Source organism: Coenobita brevimanus, chromosome 53 (genome assembly GCF_032717465.1).
Source record: "Coenobita brevimanus isolate Jiangsu-jjx chromosome 53, ASM3271746v2, whole genome shotgun sequence".
NCBI lineage: Eukaryota > Metazoa > Arthropoda > Malacostraca > Decapoda > Coenobitidae > Coenobita > Coenobita brevimanus.
In genome coordinates, this window is record NC_137006.1 from 40,964,241 (window position 1) to 40,987,327 (window position 23,087).

Consider the following 23,087-nt stretch of genomic DNA (forward strand, 5'->3'; position numbering starts at 1 on the left):
CAAAAAGAATCACCCATTTTTGGGGGTAAGAATTGAGCCACAAGTTTGAGCTCCGAGCATGACGTCACGGTAGCCTGAGGCCTTCCGACGCGCTGGTTGGTTCCCGCCTCAGTAGCCCACGGGCTGCCTGAGAGAGAGGAACTCCGCCGAGTGTCCCTCTCAAATTGCGCCATTTTTTTACCGAGTGTCCCCCAGTGTTTTGGCCTTCAAAATTTTGTTATGGCACCTACCCGTGAACTATCGAGTGAAATCATATCCCAGATCATTGCTCTAAAGGAGGCAGGCCACCAGACAAAGGAAATTAGTGAATTGGTTGGTGTGGCACGATCAACAGTGCGTCGTTGGTGTGTGCGGTTTCGGGAGGAAAACAGTGGTGAAGTTCCCACAAAGAAACCGAGGTCTGGTAGGCCTAGGAAAACTTCCCCAAGGTCTGTTAATGTTTTAAAAAGTGCAGTGGAGTTTAATCCTCGTGTGAGTGCAAGGAAAATTAAGGAGAGCAACCCGGAAGTGTTTGGTGAGGTGTCAGTGAGAACAGTGTCTCGTACGGTGCATGAGCTTGGTTACACAAGTCACAGGCCTGTGAAAAAGCCTCTTCTCTCTAGCAGCCAGAGAATTCGTAGGCTTGCCTTTGCTAATATATATCTAAATTGGGGTGAGGAGCAATGGCTGTCAGTGTTGTGGTCTGATGAGGCAACGTTTAGTGTTACCTGTAACAGAGGAGCACGTGTGTATCGACGCAAAGGTAGTGACCCACTTGACCCAGGGTATGTAGAAAGCACAGTTAAACATCCTGATTCACTCATGGTATGGGTTGTTTCTCAGGGAAGGGTTTGGGGAAGCTTGTTGTACTTCCCAAGAACCTCTGAGTGAATCAGGATGTTTACCTGGAGCTTCTGTGTGATCATTTACCAGACTCCTTCGAGCTAACAGGTGCACGAGTGTTTCAGCAGGACGGTGCACCTGCTCACAAGGCCAAATCGGTCACCAATTGGCTTCGTGACTGCGAGGTATCATTCATGACAGACTGGCCAGGAAATAGCCCAGACCTCAACCCGATTGAAAACCTCTGGTACCTAGTAAAGAAGAGTCTCCAAGGGAAGGACGTGAGCTCTCTGCCTAAGCTGGAAGCCGCCATTCGTGACTCCTGGGACAAAATACCCCTCCAGCACCTCAGGAGCCTCGCCCTTTCACTTCCAAGACATCTCAGGTCCGTGAAGAAACGTAAAGGCTACCCTACAAAGCACTGAAGGTAAATAAAATGCATTATTTATATGTTTTTTCAATGTTGAAAGGTTTGTTTCTCAGAAGGGATGCAGGGTGCTCCATACTTCTGACGAGCACTGTACATATGAAGTGCAAGCATATATATATTTTTTTTACAACAAAGTAAACCTTCATTCCTATTAACATTTTTTTTTTTCATCTCTGCCAGCACACATGCATTCTAAGATGAATTTATGTGGTGCAAGTTAGAGCCGGTCTGTTAGGAAGAAAAACACCAGCGTTTGCTGATTTGCTCTCTCCCGAGATGTCTGGTTTACAAATTCCATGCCTGTCTTTGAAACGATTTAACCATCCAACACTGAAATCACATTCAACTTCCGTATTCATTTTACTGTGAAACTCTCTTGCTTTTTATTGTATAAGAGGACCAGAAATAAGCGCTTCCCTAGATCTTTCTAAGCAAAACCACTCGAATGATGAAGAGTATGCCTTTTTTCAATGGACTTACTTGTCTCGCTTTTCATGAAAAATTCACTGAGCTTGGATGCTTGGGCCTTGATATCATAAATCGTTGGGTTTCCAACGTTATATTCGGTCATCAGTGTTTTATAATGTTTGCCATTTCAAGACTATTGCATATGTCCAGCTTCTGTTTCAAGGTAAGCACAACACGCTTATGTTTAGTTTGCTCTTTAGGCATTTTGGAGTGTTGAAATTACCGTCCATCAGGGCAACACAACAGCAAGAGAGCTTGTTTACTGTCTGGTGGTAAAAAGCAGACTGGTGATTTGTGAAAATTGTGAAGGGTGTGGAGGATGACTGAATTCAAGTAGGGGAAAGAGGGAAGAGGAGGGCTGGTTAAGAGGATTTACTAGGGATTTACATTAGCCAGAAATGCCTTCACCTCACTTAGTCCGACTTCACCCACCCTCGCGTGACACGATAAAACGGCGGTTTGGCGGTCCATTCAAAATGGCGTACAGTTATAACTAACTGACTTTTTTACCAGCCCTTGAATTTTCCCGTTTTTCTGAGTATTCCATTTGTCTGGATACCGGATAGCAGGGATTGTACTGTACTGTATTATTATATATATTATCCCATTTGATAAATGTAGTGAAGTATAACACAGTACAGTACTGCACTAGTAGTGAAAACAGTTAAAAAAAAAAGTTAATGCAATCCGGACTAATGTATGATATATCTGAAAAAGTCTGGATTAGCAGGGGGAGGTCCGGATGTCCCTTTTATCGGAATGGCTTGGGCCCCAATTAGTCCGTTATTGTGAGGTCTTAATGTGTATATAAATATATATAAATATATATATATATATATACTGCCAGGCACCATACTCCCGTAAGGGGTGGCCATTTGACTTTCAATTATTTGTTTTACGGGGAAAGGCACTAACCCTCCACCTACCCACTTGTTGACACGTAGGAAGCACGTATGGTTTGGTTATATGGTTACCACCCTGCACTGTAAATGGTTTCTTGGCTTACAGGAAACCATTTGGTTTGTTACTCAATGTAAAGCCATCTGTAAAGGAAAGAAAAGCAATAAGAAGTGACAGGAAAGATGAGAGAAATAGAAAGAGAGGAGGGCGGGCACAGAAAAAGAATAATAAAAGCTAAGGAAGAAGTAGGCAGCACTACATCAAGTGAGTGGATGATGGTCGCCACCACCTACCACTGATACATATATACACGATATATATATATATAGATATATATATATATATATATATATATATATATATATATATATATATATATATATATATATATATATATATATATATATATATATATATATATATATATATATATATATATATATACTGTATATACATGTATATATTACGAGCGATGATGAGCAATAGGGAGGTGAGTATGGAAGTTAATAAGTCATTGCATGATAGTATTGAGATCCCTACCCTGACATATGGAAGTGAGGCATGGACCTTGCCAATTGGGAACAAGTCAAGAGTTAGAGCAGTGGAAATGGGTTACCTAAGAGGAGCATGTGGAGTGACAAGGAGGGACAGGTTGATGAATGAAGAAGTGAAAGAATGTTGTGGCATGGATGTGGATGTGACAGAGATAATTAGGAGAAATACACTGAGGTGGTTTGGACATGTGGAGAGAATGGAGACTGAAAGACTGACTAAGAACGTGTATGTAGGTGAAGTGGAGGGAGGGAGAGGGGAGACCAAGGATGAGTTGAAGGGATGGAGTTGAGAGGTATATGAGGGAGGGGGGAAAGAGTTGGGGGTAGGGCAGTCAAATCGTGGGTGATAGAGAGACTTGGAGGCATTTTGTCAGCGGCCACCCTTTGTGGGATTAGGGCGTCGGGCTATAGATTGATAGAAAGACAGATAAATAGATAGATATACTGTACTGTGTATACAGTGAAATCTCCTAAATTAAGTGATTCTAAAAGGAGGATTCATAATACGTGGCAACATCATGCAACAAGTTGCAACATCAGTAACTTGTGGAAATTAGGGTACTCGAAATTCGCGGATGTAGTCTCAAAAGTGATACTTTTCCGATGCCTCATGTAATACTCGCCACCATTACCTTAAGTCTGCGTGTCTAGCTGGGCGTAAACCAATCACAGTCAAGCGTGGCAATTACTAAACCAATCATATTCAACCACACCACTTGCAATAAGCCAATCACAGCGCTTCCCTCCCATGCCAGGCAAGAAGGATGAGCGTGCTTCATGCCCCGATGGCCGGCTCAGTGAACTGTCTCCTCTCCATTGTTAGCATGTGGTTCCGGTGTGGTTTATAAGAGGATTTCTTTTTCCCCTGTGCTTCTGGTGTGGTTTACGAGAGGATTTTTTTTTTTTCCCCCTGTGCTTCCTCCGCCTGCCCAGGGTTACCATGGCTAATCTTAACCCCCCTAAGCCGACAACTTCTTCAAAGAAGGGGAAGACGAAGAAGCTAACGTTAACTTACACCCAAAAGATGGATGTAATAAAAGGACTGATGGCAGTGAGAAGAAAGCTAAAGTTTCCCACCATTATGCACTCAATGAGGTAACTCTTTACCAAACATGCACGGCGATTCCACCTATAACAAATTCACGATCTCAAGCTAAGTAATTTTGTTATATGTACAACACAGATAGCTAACTGCTGAACGGTGACTGCAAGAAGTGAGTGGAAAAAAAATATACCTGTTCTGGGATATTTTGGGAAGCAGGCAGGTTGCCAGCGGCAGTGTTTACTGACAATCTCTTCAGTTGCTCATGTTGTTTACCAACCACAGCTCCAATTGGAGGTGTCAGTCTATCATGATTTCTAAATCCTCATTTACAGATTTCAGAGGTAAGCTTATAAAAATGCCCAGCAGCTGTGGTAATCCAGGAATAATAATGAGTAACCTGTGAAAGACTCGTTTCAATAGAAAACATGGAAAGTCCACAACCACTTGGTAAAAAGTTAATCTCAATGAATACATGACTCTTATGACAACAAGGAGGCAGCTGAGGGTGACGATGACACTGCATCCATTGTCTTCATACTAGACTTTGAAGGGTTCCTTAGGGAGGATGATGAAGAGGATACAGCACAGACACAGAGGCGGCAACACACTCGCCTCATGCTGAGAGGCCATAGTCTGCTTCAAGCCTTTGAACCCCTCTCCTCATCCCCGTCCATTCACGCAATGTCGTCAGTCAGAGTCAAGTAAGAATCTTACAATATTGTTCATTCTCATTAAATATGCTTTACTACTTTCTTTTCCAGATTGTTAGTGTTCTCTGCTGACCAGTTTGATGTATGTTTGGGGGTAAGGGGGGCAACTTTGCTGAGATGACAGACCCAAAAGTAATTTTCCCCATTAGATTAGTTAATTCTAACTCACGGAATTCTCAAACAGTGGCGTGTGCTCAGTCTCTTACAGCTGCAGTTTAGGAGACTCCACTGTATATAAACAGTGGTGTAATGCAACAGTTATTTTTCTTTATGAAAAAGGTGACTCAAAAGATCTGAGTAACTATCAACCCATTAGCTTATTACCAGTCATTTACAGACTCTTCACTAAAGGCCTTACAAACAGAATAACAACAAATTTGGTGGAAAACCAACCTCATGAACAGGCAGGATTCCAAAGCGGGTATTCGACTATTGATCATCTACACAAAATGAATCAGCTAACTGAGAAAACTGCAGAATATAATAAACCACTGTTTAGGATTTGTTCATTACAAAAAGGCTTTTGACTCAGTGGAGCACACAGCAATTATAAATTCATTGCGAGAACAATGAGTGAATGAGAACACTGTAAAACTGCTTGAAAATATACATAAAGAGAGAACTGCTACAGTTAAATTACATAAGGACTCAGAAAAAATTAAGACTGAGAAGGGCATGCATCAGAGAGATACAATTTCACTAAAATTATTTAAGCCTAGAATGTATTTTCAGAAAGCTAGACTGGGGAAACAAAGAAGTGAACATAGATGGTGAAAAGCTAAACCATTTAAGATTTGCAGATGACACTGTCCTAATCTCAGAAACAGCAGAGACACTGCAAGAAATGTTAAATGACCTGAACAAAGAAAGTCTCAAAGTAGGGCTAAAAATGAACTGGAGTAAAACTAATGTTTAATCCACAAACCCCAAAGTGAGTCATCAGAATATGCAAAGAAATTCTTGAAGAAGTCGAGAAGTACAATTCTATATCTATTTATAGCCCAACTCCCAAATTCCGCAAAGGGTGGCTGCAGACAAAATGCCTCCAAGTTGCTCTGTCACCCACCATTTGACTGCCCTCCAACCATCTCACTCTCCACTCCCTCATATTCCTCTCAACTCCATCCCTCCACCTCATCCTCAGTCTTCCCCTCCCTCTCCCTTCCTCCACCTCACCTACATACACCCTCTTAGTCAGTCTTTCATTCTCCATTCCCTCCACATGTCCAAACCACCTCTGTATTTCTCCTAAATTTCTCAACCACATTCACATTTACCCCACAACGTTGCTTCACTTCTTCATTCGTCAACCTGTCCCTCCATGTCACTCCACATCCACCTCTCAAGTAACTCATTTCAACTGCTCTCACTCTTGACTTGTTCCCCTCTTTCAAGGTCCAAGTCTCGCTTCCATACGTCAGGGTAGGGATCATAATACTATCATGCAGTGACTTCTTGAAACTTCCATACTCACCTCCCTATTTCTCAGATCCACAATTTCATATACTTAAGCACAAATATAACTGACAAACACAGGGATAAATGTTATAGCTGACCTTGTGGCTGGCAAGAAAGAATGCAGGAATTTTTCAATCATGTTCCAAAGTTTGTATTAACTATTCTAAAACCATCCTTTCTATCTATCTTTCTATCTATTGCCAGATGCCTCAATCCTGTAAGGGGTGACCACAAACAAATCACCTTCACGTCACCCCGTCCCCCGCCATTTCACTGCCCTGCTCCCAGCTCACTCCCCCTTCTCTAATATACCTCTCCACTCCATCCCTCCATCTCATCCTTGGCCTCCCCCTCTCTCTCCCCCCTCTCTGTCTCACTCACATACACTCTCCTCATCAGTCTCTCACTCTCCATCCTCTCCACACGGCCAAACCACCTCAATGTGTTTCTCCTAACGCTTCCTATCACATCCACATTCACACCACAATGCTCCTTCACATCCTCATTTGTCAGCCTGTCTCTCCATGTGACTCCACATGCTCCTCTCAAATAACTCATTTCCACCGTTCTCACTCTTGACTTCTGTCCCTCCAACAAGGTCCATGCTTCACTTCCGTACATTAAAGATGGTATCACAATACTGTCATGTAGTAACTATTTTATTTCCATATTCAGTTCACTGTTTCTTATCACTGCTTTCAAGGAATCAGCAACCTTGCTTTCTTGCAAGCACTTCACCCCCTAAACTTCCATCTTTACTCATCACATTACCCAAGTACTTAAATGCACTCACATATTCCATTTCCTCCTCATCCAACCTCACTGTACATTCACTGACTTCACTTCTCTCAAAGACCATAACTTTACCCTTCCCGACATTCACCTTTAGATTTCGTTTCTTACATACTCTCCCAAAATCATCCACCAAGGCTTGCAGCTCCCTGTCATCTTCACTTAACAACACAGTATCATCTGCAAACAAAAGTAGAGGGAGTTTCCAAACAATGCCCTCTCTCATTAGGGCCACTCCAACATCCACAGTCTATAAATCATGTCATGGATTTTGATGAAATATAAAAATCTGAGGTTTGGAGAATATTATTCAATTAATATGTTGTGTGTAGTTGCATCATAAGCCAAATGGACCTTGCAACTATATGGTATATATTGCGAATCATGATATATGGTGAAGGAGTTACATGAAACTTCTTGCTACCGTATCAACTCACATACAAGTTACTGAAGCTGACATAATACTCAAATATTAAACTACAATTCCAAAATGGTATGGCACGCCATGACTGGTTCAACAGGTGAGAAGAAAACAAAGTTTTGTGATGGTCATGCATGAAATGCTACAAGCCATTTGGGTCAAGAACTGTACACACCAAATTTTAGTTGAAGAACTGTGGTCCTGCTTATTTCACTTGCTTGAACTATGAAAATATTTAAACTAGATCATGGTGGAAGCCCAGAGAAAGTATTATTTTATCCTGCCCTTTACCTATGTCAAAAAACCTGCAAAAGAATGAAAATCTCCACCAAGTTAAAGGGGACAAACTACACTAAATTACAAAAGTGCAAGGAGCTGTGGTTACCTTGATGCACATCTCTACACCAAAGACAACCGTGAACACATAGTTGAAGATCATGAGGATGAAGCGTTCTACTGAATCTGGAGGAATGTTGGGCCGCTCCATGGCTAGTGTGATGCAGTTCAACCCGATGAAGAACAGAATTGTTGAGTCAAACCACTTTCTCGACACCAGAAAGTGGCATATCCTCCGTATGCTGTTGATAAAACCTGAATCAGGCAAACCATTTATCAAAGGATAATGTAAAGCAAACTATTTAAGCAGCAGCAGTAAATAATTACTATAATCACCCATCCATCTCAAAGGACTCATTCAGAACTGTACGTGTCCACTTCTTTTCCAATGACTTTGTGCAAGTCTTTGTGTTTCAATTACTGTACTCTTCTCTACTACACCACAGCAGATATTTTCTCATACACCTTGGTCCTTGAAATCAACATTCACACAATTCAAAGGCTATGGTATACTGCACAGAACCAACACTCATTATACTATGGTATACAGTATATCAATACTCATCTCAAAAAATACACACGGATTTTCAGGTGAAAATATGAAGAGCGCATAATCGCTCTTCTCCTTCATGCAACCAGTTGGCTCGATATAAAGACACAACTTCTTGAGGGCATCCACCTCCTTGTCCGAGCCATCCTCAGCTGCCTCTTGTTCTGCTGCTGCTGCTGCCGCCTCCTTGGCACGACTTATATTGTTTTGTTTGTACTCTAGTTCCTTCCCAGGACCGCATGCAGACGTATGCTGGAGAAACAATTTGACAGTTATGGATCATTATCAAGTTAAGCACAACAAGCAATTTTTACCAGTTTTCATGGATTGATGCACACTTACCTCCCATCAAAAATAAAATGTAATACAGTAAACCTTCTTAACATACTGTATAATGACATTCCCTGGAAAGAACTGTATAGTAATGCTACCATCACATCAAAATACAATAAGGCTTTTTTATAAGTTGCATCATTTGATGGATGAGATGGAGGATGGGGTGAAGAGATATATGAGAGAGGGGGGTGTGAGCTGGGAGCAGGGCAGTGAAATGGCGCAGGACAGGGCAACGTGGAGGCGATTTGTTTGTGGCCACCCAGAACGGGATTGATGAGTCTGGCAATTGATAGATACAGAATAGATAATTTGATTGTTTTACTTTGTTTTTATGAAGTTTACAATGTATTGCCTTTCAAAAAGGTATCTGAAAAATTTCCATTCTTTCATTTTGAAATAATGGACACAATACAGTACTGTATTTGAAAATATTCACCAGTAAATAGTCATGAATCTCGATGACTATTGTTTATATTGATACACCAAGAAGAAGGAACTGCAGTATATACAACATAAACATACTAACCATTGAGAAATATCATACGTACGAAAAAATGCAAACAGAAAAGCTCTATACAGTCAATTCTTGAGTAACATGCAGTTAGCCCCTACGCGCTGGGTGAAGGTATGAGCTGCTGCAAAAAGGGTGGACGAAGACCGCCAGGTGACGGGAGGAGCCGCAAATGCAATCCTGCCACAGTTTGAACTGAGTGCCAATTTGATCTCATCAAGAAAGGATAGGGAGGGACTCCTGCCACCCAACGCAAGCATACCTATGTCTTCTCTGTGACTTAGCTAGGTGCTGAACAATGTTTTCTGAAACTTCCTCGTCCAATTCCTTTCCTGCTTCACACGGACCCTTTGACTCATCCATCCCTGCCATGCCTCTGCCCATGGATGCTAGGAAAGGGCTCAGTGATAATGTCACAGGGCATGCCTTGTGACACCACGGTGTCCGGTTTATCTAGTTGTGAAGTTATCATGTTGAAAGCGAAGCCAAAGTCGGGGCTGTACACATGAAGACATCCTGCTTCAGTGCCTTACTGAAGCAACCAACTGCAGACCTGGGGATGCTTTCATTTGCAAGAAGAAAAGTTGGTGAGTAATATGGTCTTTAATTTGTTTCCCTGACTGCAATACTTTCCCAGATATGAAGGTTTGAAAAAAGGCTATTTATGGAAATACTGCCATACGGAGAGGGCAGCCACGCCCAAGACATTCCCAGAATCTAGCGATTAACCCCTTAACCGCGGGGCGTACTTGCGTGACACTCGGGCGCAAAGGATCATACCGCGGGGCGTCCGGTATTCATCTATCAGGACTACCAGTGTATCATCTATCAGCACTACCAGTGTCCAGCTATAGTCAGTGCTGCTAATGTCATCTGTACTCCCATCCATTGTTGACAATTTAGCCATTTTTCCCCTATCCTTGACTCCCCTCCTTACCTCCCTCCATTACCCTCTCCTCCCACCTGCCCAGCCACACTGCGCTATGCAAATCCTGGACGGATTTTTCCACTCATTTTATCCATTGAAATGTGCCCTATGCCCTATTCTTATACAAAATAACATATAAATGAAAGAGAAGAGGTAACTGATACAGACATACATCTGGAATGGGCTAATTATCACCTGGGAACACCCCATGTGCACTCGTTCGCTAATTTTCCCCGTTGATTTCCCCTTGAAATATGCCATATGACTTATTCTCGTAATGAAAATATATATCAGAAAGGAAGGGAGAAGCCTAAGTGATATTTACATTCACCTGGAACTACCTAATTTATTATGCCAACCATCATCCACTCACTTGATGTAGTGCTGCCTACTTCTTCCTTAGCCTTTATCATTCTTTTTCTGTGCCTGTCCTCCTCTCTTCCTATTTCTCCCATCTTTCCTGTCACTACTTAATGCTTTTCTTTCCGTTACAGGTGGCTTTACATTGAGTGACAAGCCAAATGGTTTCCTGTAAGCCAAGAAACCATTTACAACGCTGGGTGGTAACCATATAACCAAACCATACATGCTCCCTACGTGTCAAGTGGGTTGGTGGAGGGTTAGTGCCCCTCTCTGTAAAACAAATAACTCAGAGTCAAATGGCCACCCCGTACGGGATTATGGCGTCTGGCAATAGATAGATAGATATATAAATTTCCTGTCAATTATTTCATAGCATATAAGTTAGCAGCCATCATCACGATGACATTATCAACCCTTCCCTGCCCATATACGCCACATCATTCAGTTTACTGCCGTCTTTCGAGGTGAAGCCATGTCTGATTTGTGCCCGTCCACTTCCGTTGCTTCTAAGCCCACTGCAAAGGGCCCTGTGACATCTACCCCTACTAAACCTCGTGTGGGAAGGGGTAAAGGGCTAAGTGACTGCCCTGGAATGTGAACTGGCTAATTTATCAATGATTATGATGGACAGTGACTACAATCTTTCTGGTGACTTGTGGGATGAAGCAGTGGAGGAAATGGTGACAGAAACCTCCAGTACGAGTGCTTCAGTGTCCTAAGTTCTAAAACAGTGCAAGTGGAAATATAAATACTGTAATGTGTACATAGCAAGTGAAAGCAATGAATGTAAATATAATTGTACAGTGGAAAATAGTTTTATAAGTTCCTGCAAGTGACAGTGCATAACATAGTCTAAATAAAATAGAAATGTAAATAATGCAAATAAAATAGGAAATGTATACCTCCCTTTCCTTGGGGGAAGCAGCCTAGGTATATAGATAGATAGATAGTATACAGAAATGTAAATAATAAGTAATATAAGAATATGAGTATAAATACTTGGAGTAATGACAGTGAAAGTGAAAGCTTCGTTCTCTATGCTAGTTTTCTGGACGAGAAAGTGAATGCCTGGAGTGAAAATAAACTACTAGTACTGCAGGAAACTTGTGGATAAATATTGTATATATAAATAAGTGTATAAAGTACTAGGAATATAAAGTGTGTGTTTATGAATAAAAATGACAGCTCCGCCTCAGAATACCAGCAGCGAATGAGCGTGGGTGGAAAGCTCATACGCGCTCGTAATTTACATTGCTTTCACAGTGTGTGTTTTTTTAATATGGATTCCAAACTACTTGAAATTCATATAACAGTGTTTGTAGTGATAATATCAGGCAGTGGTAACCATATTAAGGTATATCGGGAAGTGTAAAATGGAGACTTCGTTACCTAAATTCAAAAGTCTCCACAAGTCCTACGGTAGAGGACGAAGGCTCAACTAACATCCCAGGAGAAAGCTGAAGGTATGTACCATACGCATATGTAATTATAATATTCTAGGACTAATAACTGATTTTTGGCAAATATTTTTAAAACGTCAGTCGGAGCGCGATTATCCCCGTGGGACGGGCACGGCGCGATCCCGACATCCCCACGGTTAAGGGGTTAAGTAACGTTTTTGTTCTAAAATGGTCAGCATAATGTAAAACGCCATACTCAACATGAGGAAAATCTTGAGCTTAAGTGGGAACTGTTAGCTGGTCGGGCGATGCAATCTGAATGTTGTGCATGGTGACGTCACCCATCAGACTTGCCATAATAGCCGGCTTACATCTAGGTACATCAACCTCCAACAACAAGGTCAATTCTGTTGTTTCGGTGCTGGACATTGAAGGATTCGATTTAGATGTTGAAGAAAGAAGTGCAGGAGTAGCAACATCTCAGCAATGACAACAACACTGGGGGTGGGGAGCAGGGGTAGAGTGCTGAGGAGCCACATGTCAATACACAGGAACCCAGCCTAACTCTTGCTACTTACAGGCAGACCCCAAGATACAACACCCCTAGATGCGATACCCTGGCATTGCGATGGGGGGTAGAAATACCACCATACTCAGCCTAACGATAGCCAAACCCAGGTATAACGATGGATTTTGTTTTTTAAAACTGATTCTGATGATATTTTTAAATTAATTTTTGTGTTTAGGTTGATATATAAACTGTTTTCAGGCTTAGATTAATGTGTTTTAGTCATAGGTGGGGTGAATACTGTCATTCTGGGGTACAGTTTGCTAAATTTAATTTTTTCCAGATTTAATTTTGATGATTTTATTTTTTGGTCTAGGTGAGTTATAAACTGCTTTTAGGCTTAGTTTAGCTTGTTTTAAAGCTACTGCGGGTTTAAGTGAGCTAGAAACTTGTTTTTGGACTCATCTATGTGGGTTTAGGACTTGGTCGGGGGAAAAACCAAGGCTAAAAAATGCATCTCTATACTTTACGTATTAAATCTACCCCGAGATACGATACCCCACTTAGCTATGGTTGTTTCTTAACTGACTATCGTTAAACTGGGGTATGCCTGTATTATGTATGACAGTAATCTGGTATTTCCAGTTTTCCTATTGGAATGAAGTGTTGACAGGATCCTATATTATTTTTTTAAAGATTGGCATATGTATTGTTTTTTTTTTTTTCTAATGCTGGTTTTTAAAAATGTTCATAAACAGGTTCCTTGATTGTTTTTCATACTGCGTGTATCTTAGATTTTACTGAATACGAAGTGTTCTGATTTAATCACCAAGTGCTTTTTTGCTAACCTGTATCATATATTAATGGATATTTCCTCCGTGATGTATATAAAGACTTGCTTTATGCATGGTCGTGTGATAACGACTGAACACATCACGATTAATGAACACTCTTTATGCATGATATTGTTTTGGGGCAAGTTTTACCTAATGCACATTTTAGATTGCATGCTGTGGGATAGGTTATAATCACTGGGAGGTCTGGGGTGCGAAGCTCCCCAGTTAGTTTTCAACGACTACAGTCAGGCTTCCACTGCTATTTATGGTTTTATACTGTATACATCTGAGTTTGTTTGGTGTGCTGATGCCATGTCCAGTTGGTGAGATAGGCAATAACAACGCTATCAGGGGCGTTCAGGCAACTTCTGTAATATCGTCAAGTAAGTATACTGTATTTCATTTGTTCTTCAATATCTTTTTACTGAAAATCATATGGTAATACCTGAGATATATCTAACACTTAAATTTTCCTCAGGAGTGCAGGTCTATAAGAAAACAGCTCGGAATGCTGCATCACTGTCATTTGTATTTACCCTTTTGTTTTCTGTTAATGCTATTTTAATACCATTCATGTTCATAATTACAATACAATTATATCTCTTTCACTGTTTTACCCGATGGTGGGCAGAAGTAGGGGATAAGTTATGTGGGGTAGGATGGTAAGAAGAGGTAAAAGTGAAAGTTTTGGAAACTGGCCAGACCAAATTGTGCCGTTATACATGCAAACATATTGTTTGAGTGGGGCGGGCTTGAGTACCACGGTCTTTATCCATACTATCCATGTTACTCGAAGACTGGCTGTACTTATTAAAGCTGCTGGTACTGAAGAATCTTGTAAGTCAGTTTCCCCAATTTATGATATCACCTATGAGGAAAATTTTGTGATAATTTGAAAGACATCCTTAACCCGTACAATCCCACCATCAGCATGGTGCCGACGGTACAAAACGTCTCGAGTAATCCCAGCGACGTGATGATGCTGACAGCATAATTCAAGCGCTGTAGCGTGTCTGACTGCTTCAGTCTAGCTAATTTTTTGCTAAGGAGTAGCTTAATGTATTGGCAACATTGTGCACAAGCACTTGTAGCACTGAGTTTGGTTCTGCATGGCTGGGTAACATCAGTGTGCCACTGCTCATCACAGCGTTAGAATGCTGCAGAAGTCACGCCATTTTTCTGCCTCACTGGGCTGGAGGAGGTGGTTGACACTGTCACATGGACCCTCTGTCCCTACATTTAGTGATTCTATAGAAGAGGAAGACCTGGATGACTCTTCTGGGGAGGAATATGAGCCAGTGGAGAAGGATATTGAGAATGGGGATTCCCCCATTCTCCTCCCCCGTTCTCTCTCATCCCGCCCAGCTGGGTGGGAAAATGTAGCTCACGGCTTGGGAAACTGGGCAAGAAACACGATGGTTGGCCATCCTGCACTTATTTCTCCTACAAAGAGTACTTTTTTTTGCTTTTCCTTGATTTATATGTCCTTTTGGACTGTTTTATGCAATAAAATTTTTTTCTGTTTTTGGTCCGGGATTGGGTGGGTATAAAATTGCAAAAATGCCTGGGATGGTACGGGTTAAATCAGAACAAGGACTGTCAGCAGCAAAATGTGCCATACTAACAGGGATCCTACCTGAGCATGTATGGATGGCTGGCGTGAGCGTGGCGATGACCCCCTGGACCGGATGGAGTTCTGAGGACTGAGGGTGCGTGGGGACCCAATGGAGTTCTGCTGCGTGAGGATGGACCTGCGGGGTGCCAGCTGCACGGGGCTGCTGGTGGACCCATTACAGTGGCGGTGGTCAGTCACTAACAACCTGCAGGGCCCAGTGACACTTACTCTGATCTTTAAATCTGTTATCTCAAAACTAGCTGACTATTTTCCAATCCCAAAGCTAAAACTGAAGTTCGTCTCACTAGGATGCAATTCAGGGCTTCGGAGTACGGTAATTCTAGACCATTCAGAATCTTTTGCTTTCACTACAGTATAAAATCCTTTATCTGCTATCTGAAACTGGAACTGTTCAAATTGCTGAACCACACTTTTCTAGGAAACAAACTAGAAAAGTTAAAATTTAGTCATTCTGCTAGCACAGCATAATGAATATATTTACTGTAAGCTCTGTTTACCAAAGTCTTACTTACATACTATGGTATTTTGCACTAACCCTGACAGAAATTAATATCTCATGAATAAACCATTGCTTAGATCAATCACTGTTATGAACATAAGGTAAATTTATGAGTGGATGCAAGATGGGGCTTGAAAGTACAGTACATAAACTGTACCTGCAAATTAACTTCAGTCTTTAGAACAATATAGAGAGAAATGAAAAAAGTGGAGTAAGGAAGTCTACTGATCAGAGAGTAGAAGACAGTCTGCTTAGATGATGCAATCATACAGAAAGACTATACAAAAAAAAGAGTAGTCAATAGGGTAGACAGAGTAAGTTTAGAGGTAAAAGGCAACACAGAAGGCTAAGAAATGGATGGCTGGATGTGATTAGCATGATATGGAAGGTGAGGAAGCTACAGAATATACCAATGACAGAATTGGATAGATGAAGTATACATATGACATGAGTGAACTCCTTTATAAATTGGGAAGTTGCAGGACTGGCTTCTGTCAAACACACATTTTGCAGCATATCTGTGGGTGGATCACTTTGCCTGTGTGGTAGAGCCAAGGAATATGCAGACCTGAGTATGACTGAATGATTATATGATCCCTTTCACTAGGCACTCCACTGATATATTTAACGTCTGTGTTTTCCTGTCTTTGCTCACATATTGTGGGAAATTGGGTTAGAGTAAGGATATTATGATGGCGATAAAAAAATTTAATGGAGAAACTGCAGATGGTAACTATCTACATTCAGTTAGAAGTCATAAGAACTTTGTTAAAAATGTCATCCAGTTCACATCCCATCATACTATTGGTATTTCATGTGTGTGATACTGAACTTTAGGCACAGTCTCTTCAATCTGGGGATGTCTTACCAAAGATAAGTGACGTTGCCTGGTATCAGCCAGAATAAAATATAAAAAAGGACATTCTCAGGCTGAAGGGGTTACTGAGATTGATCCTAACCCCTACAGTTAAATGATGTCTTAACTAAGGTGAATAAAATCGTCTGGCATCAACCAGTACAAAATTTTAATACACGGTAGATGTTCTGCAGGCTGGAGTTAGGAGTTCCTTTGTTGGCTTAGGTGGTAAAAAGGTGGTAAAACAAAGTATTACTGGGGCAAGATGTGATGGAGGAATGATGACAGAGGGGAAACAACACTGAAACAGGTAATAAGAGAAAGGAAAATGGACACAGCTAGGCACCTCCGCAATCACTTCCACAATCCGCAACTTCAGCAATAGGGGACCGCATGATTTCAGCTGCAGAATTGCCACAGCAGCAAACTCATTCGAAACATGTGGTATTGTGTTGCAGAAGTACAGTAATCCCTATACTATCCGGATGCCCACTATCCAAACTCCCCACTTACTGGACATTGTGGGTGGCCTGGACCTTTGGAACCCAAAAAAAAAAAAAAAAAAAAAAAAAAAAAAATCCCCCCCAAAATCCTAATTTTTTCCCACACGTAATTTGAAATTGATGCATGTCGCCGAACAGCTGTGTTTGCCACAGACCCTTCACCCCTTCCCTCCTCCCCTCTCACCAGTTACTGCCTATCCACCGTCGTGAGTAGATGTTCATTGCAATGGAAGCCACATGTCCTCGTTTTTGTGAACAAACAGTGAATAAACTGCAATACCTCGCCACTAGACCACATGGGAATTTACAGTGTTGTGCAGTGTTAAGAAATTAGAATTTAGAGTGCAAAGGATTAAGTGTGGAGTGCAAAGTGACGGTTGAAATTGGCGGCTGAAACTGGCGTGGTGCAATTAAGAACAGAATGTGCAGTGTTAAACAATTATAACTAACAGTGCAAAGAATTAAGTGCAGCACAACACTGGATTACTGTACGTGTTTCAAGAGCATTTTCACCATTGCCAGAGCCTTAGAGGAGGCGGCCACAGACGTGCTGTGAGTACCCTGTACACTGCTAAATATTTTCCATACTCACTTCTAATTCCTCATTTTCTGGTTCCTTTTCAGTTATTTCATGCTTTATGTCCATTATTGGTGTGAATAGGGTCTGAAATAGGTGCTATGCATGTCCAGTTGGGAGTTATTTAGGTGACTTTCAAAGTTAGGCTGGGTTAGGGTCCATAAATACCAGTCCCGGAGGAGCCCACTATCCAGACAGACCCACTTTCCTGACATGCATTTGGCTGTATTACATCAGATAGTGGAGAGATTACTGTACTTCAGCATTCACAATCCTGTCCGCAATCTCCCAAGTGGCGGTCGGTGTCACTTAGTACAGTACAGGCTACAGCATGACATGAATATCAAACTTGAACAGGATTCCTGGCCAGCAGAGGTGGCAAGCATCAATGTGTCAGTTTGCAGTAGGGATTGGCGATACCAGGAGAAATGACTTGAGCCGGCATGATACATTATATTATAAGCCAGCATGGCAGTAAATTTTGTGGCACGCATAGCTAATCATACACAGTTGTTCCACAATGTTACAGATGACGATCTTAAGGGCTAACGTAACGGTCTATCTATCTATCTATATACCAAGGCTGCTTCCCCCAAGGAAAGGGAGGTAGCCGAGACAGGACGACACACTCCGCATTTACTCATCCATTCAAACACATTCATTCGCATCTTAGCCCCAAAGGGGAGAACGGACAGATCCTCACCGCACCACACCGCATAAGGGTCAACTGCGCAATGCAATCAGTGACATCCGCAGCAGGGCCCGACAGCAGAGCTGGTTTACCCCTGCCACATCATAACAGACTCATCCCCTTACCCGCACCTGACCTGAAATAGATGATCAGACCAAATGCGGGAGAATATCTCCTCAGGGCTGCGTCATCACTTATTCATTCACAATTTCTCTCCATTTATTTCTGTCATGCACAGCCACTCTTCCTTGCTCAACAGACATACCTCTCGCATCCAGCACTCTCTTCACACTGTCCATCCATCCTATTCGTGGTCTTCCTCTCAGTCTTAAACCTCTCACATCAGATCTAGTTATCTTTTTCACCAATCGCTCATTATCCATTCTCTCCATATGCCCAAACCATCGCAACACCCTCTGCTCAACTCTACCAGCCATCTCCCGAACAACTCCAGTTCTCCTTCCCACTTCATCATTCCACACTCGATCTATATGCGTCACTCCACACATACTCCTCAGACACCTCATCTACATTACATTTAAACTTTTCCTCTCTGCTACACCCATATTCCATGTTTCAGCCCCATATAATGCAGTCGGTACCACAACACCCTCATACAGCCTTCTCTTTACATCCATTCTAAGCGAACGACACCTAAACACTTTTTTCATTCCTCCCAGCACCTTTCCTACTTCATTTATTCTAAACTTCACTTCTGCATCTATTCTTCCATCCACAGCAACATGTGACCGTAGATATTTAAAACACTCTACCTCCTCAAGCAACTCGCCATTCAAAACTATATTCATCCCCCTACCATCTACCAACCTCGTACACTTCATCACTTTACTCTTATTCTCATTTACTTCCAATTTCTTCCTTTCACACACCCTTCCAAACTCCTCTACCAACTGTCTCAATCTCTCCTCTGAATCAGCCACCAGTGCAGTATCATCTGCAAACAGCAGCTGCTTCAGATTCCACTCTCCACCATCAACATTCACCAGACTCACACCTCCACCTAAAACTCTTGCATTCACCTCCCTTACAACACCATCCATGTAAATATTAAACAACCAAGGTGACATCACACATCCCTGTCGCAGCCCCACTCTCACAGGAAACCAATCACTTACAGCATTTCCCACTCTTACACACGCTCTACTATTTACATAAAAACTTTTCACCCCTTTTAGTAACCTACCATCAAGTCCATACAATCTTAAAACAGTCCACAAAGTCTCCCTATCACTTCTATCATACGCTTTCTCTAAATCCATAATTGCCCAAAACACATCCTTGCCTTTCGCTAAATACTTTTCACACACTTGTCTCACAGCAAACACCTGATCCACGCATCCCTTCCCTCTCCTAAAGCCACACTGCTCATCACCAATCACTCCTCTGTACCCTCTCTAATTCTCATAATTAACACTCTACCATACACCTTACCTACAACACTCAACAGACTTATACCCCTAAAGCTAGTACATTCATACTTATCACCCTTGCCTTTATACAACGGGACCACACAAGCACTTGCCCAGTCAACTGGCACCATACCTTTCACAAAGCACACATTCAACAATCTTACTAACCAGTCAACAATAGTCACTCCACCACCCTTCAGGCATTCCACAGCACACCCATCCATACCTGCAGCTTTCCCTGTTTTCATCTCCTTTACTGCCTCTCCACTTCCTCCTTCGTGATCAAAGAATCATTCAACTCTCCCGACACATTTATTCCTTGCACCCTTCCATCCGCCACAATCTCAGCCACCCTTTCCTCCTCTACATTCATGTAATGGTGATCACTGAAAATACTTTTCTTTATAGTCTTACTGAGTTGTTATCTCCAAGAGTAAGCACATATGAATTATCTATTTCTATGGACTGAAGTCTGCTGCTGGTCAGACTGATATTCCTGAGTGGCACAAAGGCTATTTTTTTTTCTTGTAATATTATTTTTGTAATTCACTCTCATCTTAAATGTCGGGACCAACTGCTTAGCCCCGGGCTCCTACGCTCCTCATGGGGCAATGTAGGATTGGATGATGGATGGATGGATGGATGGAGACAGGATATGATTATATTATTATAATATTAGATCTGTGAGAGTTCCATGGTAAGCCCCATCTCTCATACAAAATAAAAAGTGATAGATATACACCTGAGTATACATCAGTACCTTACAAAATTATGGTTCTGAGGAAGATGATTGAAATGGGTAAGTTTTCAGTAAATACACCAAGGTATCGGCAACAATTTTAAAATACATCATAACATCATAAATAGATTATAAATACAATAATGCACCACATTACCAATCAATCTACCCTGTTTGTGCACTTTGTACTGAAAATTGTGAAACTGGATTGCGGTTGGGGTACTGAGGTAGCAGAACTGCACATTCCAAGTTTATTGCGGATTTGCGGTAGCAGAAGGTAACGGTCAGAGATTGCGGAATTGCGACTGCGGAGTTGAATTTTAGATTGCTGTGCCCAGCTCTGGAAAAGATGTATAATCCGTGACAAGTGGCATCCACGGACTACCAGTTATCTGTTGGTTGACTTTCAAATACCTCATGCCTATTTCTTTTACCTAAACTCTGACTTTACTTGGGTTTCAGTTTAGCTGGATAAAGGATTTGATATAGTACTAGACAGGATACTTACAAAAATAAAAGAAACATTTACTTAAACCACTGATCCTGGAGATGTCTTTTTATTCTTGCCATTTTTTGACGATTTTACAAAGCTTAGAACAGACCTTCAAAACTAGAGGAGTTAAATACAGCATTCATTAACCCCTTCAATTTGAGAGGGTTTTCCTAACCTGAAAGCGGCAAGAATAAACTGAAAAGGACATCACCAGATTCAAGGTGTTACAAACACGTAACATTAACAACATCATCACATAATACCTAGGGAAATGCCAAATCTGCATTCTAACATTCATCAGCAAGTAATGAGTAAATGAAACACAAATGCAAGTACAAACTTCTTATACTACTGTGTATCAGAGGAGGAAATTTTAGCTGGAAGCAACAAAATACAAAACAAAATTTAGAATTCAGGGGGTTTTAACACTACCACTTATGAGATCTGTAGTCAGGAAATTCTAAGACAGATGTACTAAATGTAACACTTAAGTACACTTATCAGAATTACCTCCATCAGAGTAGAATCCTGATTATAAGCAGTCATTCCAGTAAACCAACTTTATGAAGTTGCACCTGTTATATGCTACATGAGAATGTCCCTCTGCTGTTGCACTTCATGTGGCTAAATCTTAGTACTAGAACTTACTTTTTTTTTTTTTTTTTTTTTTTTTTTTTTTTTTTTAAGGAAAGCTATCCAGACTGGAAAACAGGGGAAATAAATATCAGATCAAATCATTCTGTCCAGTGTCTGGAGAATAAGTGCAATATTTGGATTTTCTTCAAAATTATATCCTTATGGAGTGGTACAGAACAACAAATTACAGAACCACAATATTCTTAGTAGAAAATACATACAGCTGGGACTGACGAAAAAAAGTTTGTTGAGAATATGGCTCTAAAACTATAAATCCCATAAAATGTATCATTACATTAACAAACTGCCAGGACAAAAGAGAAAATGAAAGAAAAAAATACACTGAAGGCATTATGGTAACCACGTGAATAAACCAAATGAAAATGGGTTTGGAGACCAAAATTATCGGCTCAAGAATCTAGCAAAAAATATGCATGTGAATTAAAAATAAGAACCAACAAAACTAAAAACATAAAACACTCAAGGATGGACACACACACACACACACACACATACAAAATCATCAACCACTTCACTACACATGGTTTGTCAGAAATCAGCTGGTAGTGGTTGAGAATAAACATCATACTCAAAGAGTTAACCAAGGCTGTCTAACTTCTTTACTATAAGGTATTCACCAAACCAAAGTAATCTGGCAACAGCACAAATAAGAGATATAAGTGTACTAAAGGGGTTAAAGACCAACACAAACATGAATCAAGACGAGAAGTAAATGCACAGAGAGATGCAGCAGGCACACCTATGTACTGGCCACTGTAAGCTGTGCCAGGGTGAAAATACAGGTGGGTGTGATAGGGTGTAACAGGGCAAGTGTGGGTGGGCCAGGGTTTACCAGGGTGAGTGTGGGTATGACAGAGTGGGTGAAGGTAGGACAAGGTGTAGCAGGGTAGGTGTAAGTAGGATAGCATGTAGCAAGGTGACTGAAGGTAGGACATGGTGTTGCAGCATGGATGAAGGTAAGCCAAGGTGTAGCAGGGTGGATGATGGTAGGATGGGGGTGTAGCACGGTGGATGAAAGAAGGACAAGGTCTTGCAGGGTGGGTGAAGGTAGAACAGGGTGTAACTGGGTGACTGAAGATAGGAAGGGGTGCTGTAGGGCGGAGTGAAGGTAGAACAGGGTGTAGCAGTGAGGGTGAAGGTAGTACAGGGTGTGGAAGGGAGAGTGTGGGTAAGCCAGGGTGTGGCAGGGTGGGTGTGGGTAGGACTGGATGTAGCAGAGTGGATTTAGGTAGTACAGGTTGTAGCAGAGTGGGTTTTGGTAGGACAAGGTGTAGCAGAGAGACTGTGGGTAGGATAGATAGCAGGATATGTGTGGGTAGGACTGGGTGTGGCAAGTATAGTAGGGTGGGTGTGGGTAAACTTACGGCTGCTGGTGATTATTGAGGTTATTATTAGTAAGGGTGAGATTGTTGTTGTTAAGGGCTGTCTCCTCCTCTGCATCAGCCTCGGAGCCAGAGTCATGGTGCCCCATGTTTTCTCGATCTGGCTGTCCACGCCGAAATGATGCCCCAGTCCCATGACCCCGCCGGCGCCTTTGTGATCCAGTTCGACCCCAAGATAAAGGTGACCCACAACTGCTGCTCCGTCGCTCATGGCTCCTGTAATACCATAAAACACAGTTCTTCCATTGTCATACAT

At 41.6% G+C, this 23,087-nt stretch overlaps 1 protein-coding gene across 1 annotated transcript in view; it reads right to left on the reverse strand.

Annotated features, from left to right (window-relative positions):
- LOC145400804 (voltage-dependent T-type calcium channel subunit alpha-1G-like) overlaps positions 1–23,087 on the reverse strand; it is a 470,580-nt gene that overhangs the window by 214,595 nt on the left and 232,898 nt on the right. Inside the window, exons 19-22 of the mRNA XM_080273240.1 lie at positions 22,814–23,047; positions 15,005–15,188; positions 8,518–8,738; positions 7,986–8,178 (exon numbers count right to left, since the gene is read on the reverse strand). Of these exons, the coding sequence (XP_080129366.1) occupies positions 7,986–8,178; positions 8,518–8,738; positions 15,005–15,188; positions 22,814–23,047 (832 nt within the window). The remainder of the gene's footprint in view (positions 1–7,985; positions 8,179–8,517; positions 8,739–15,004; positions 15,189–22,813; positions 23,048–23,087) is intronic.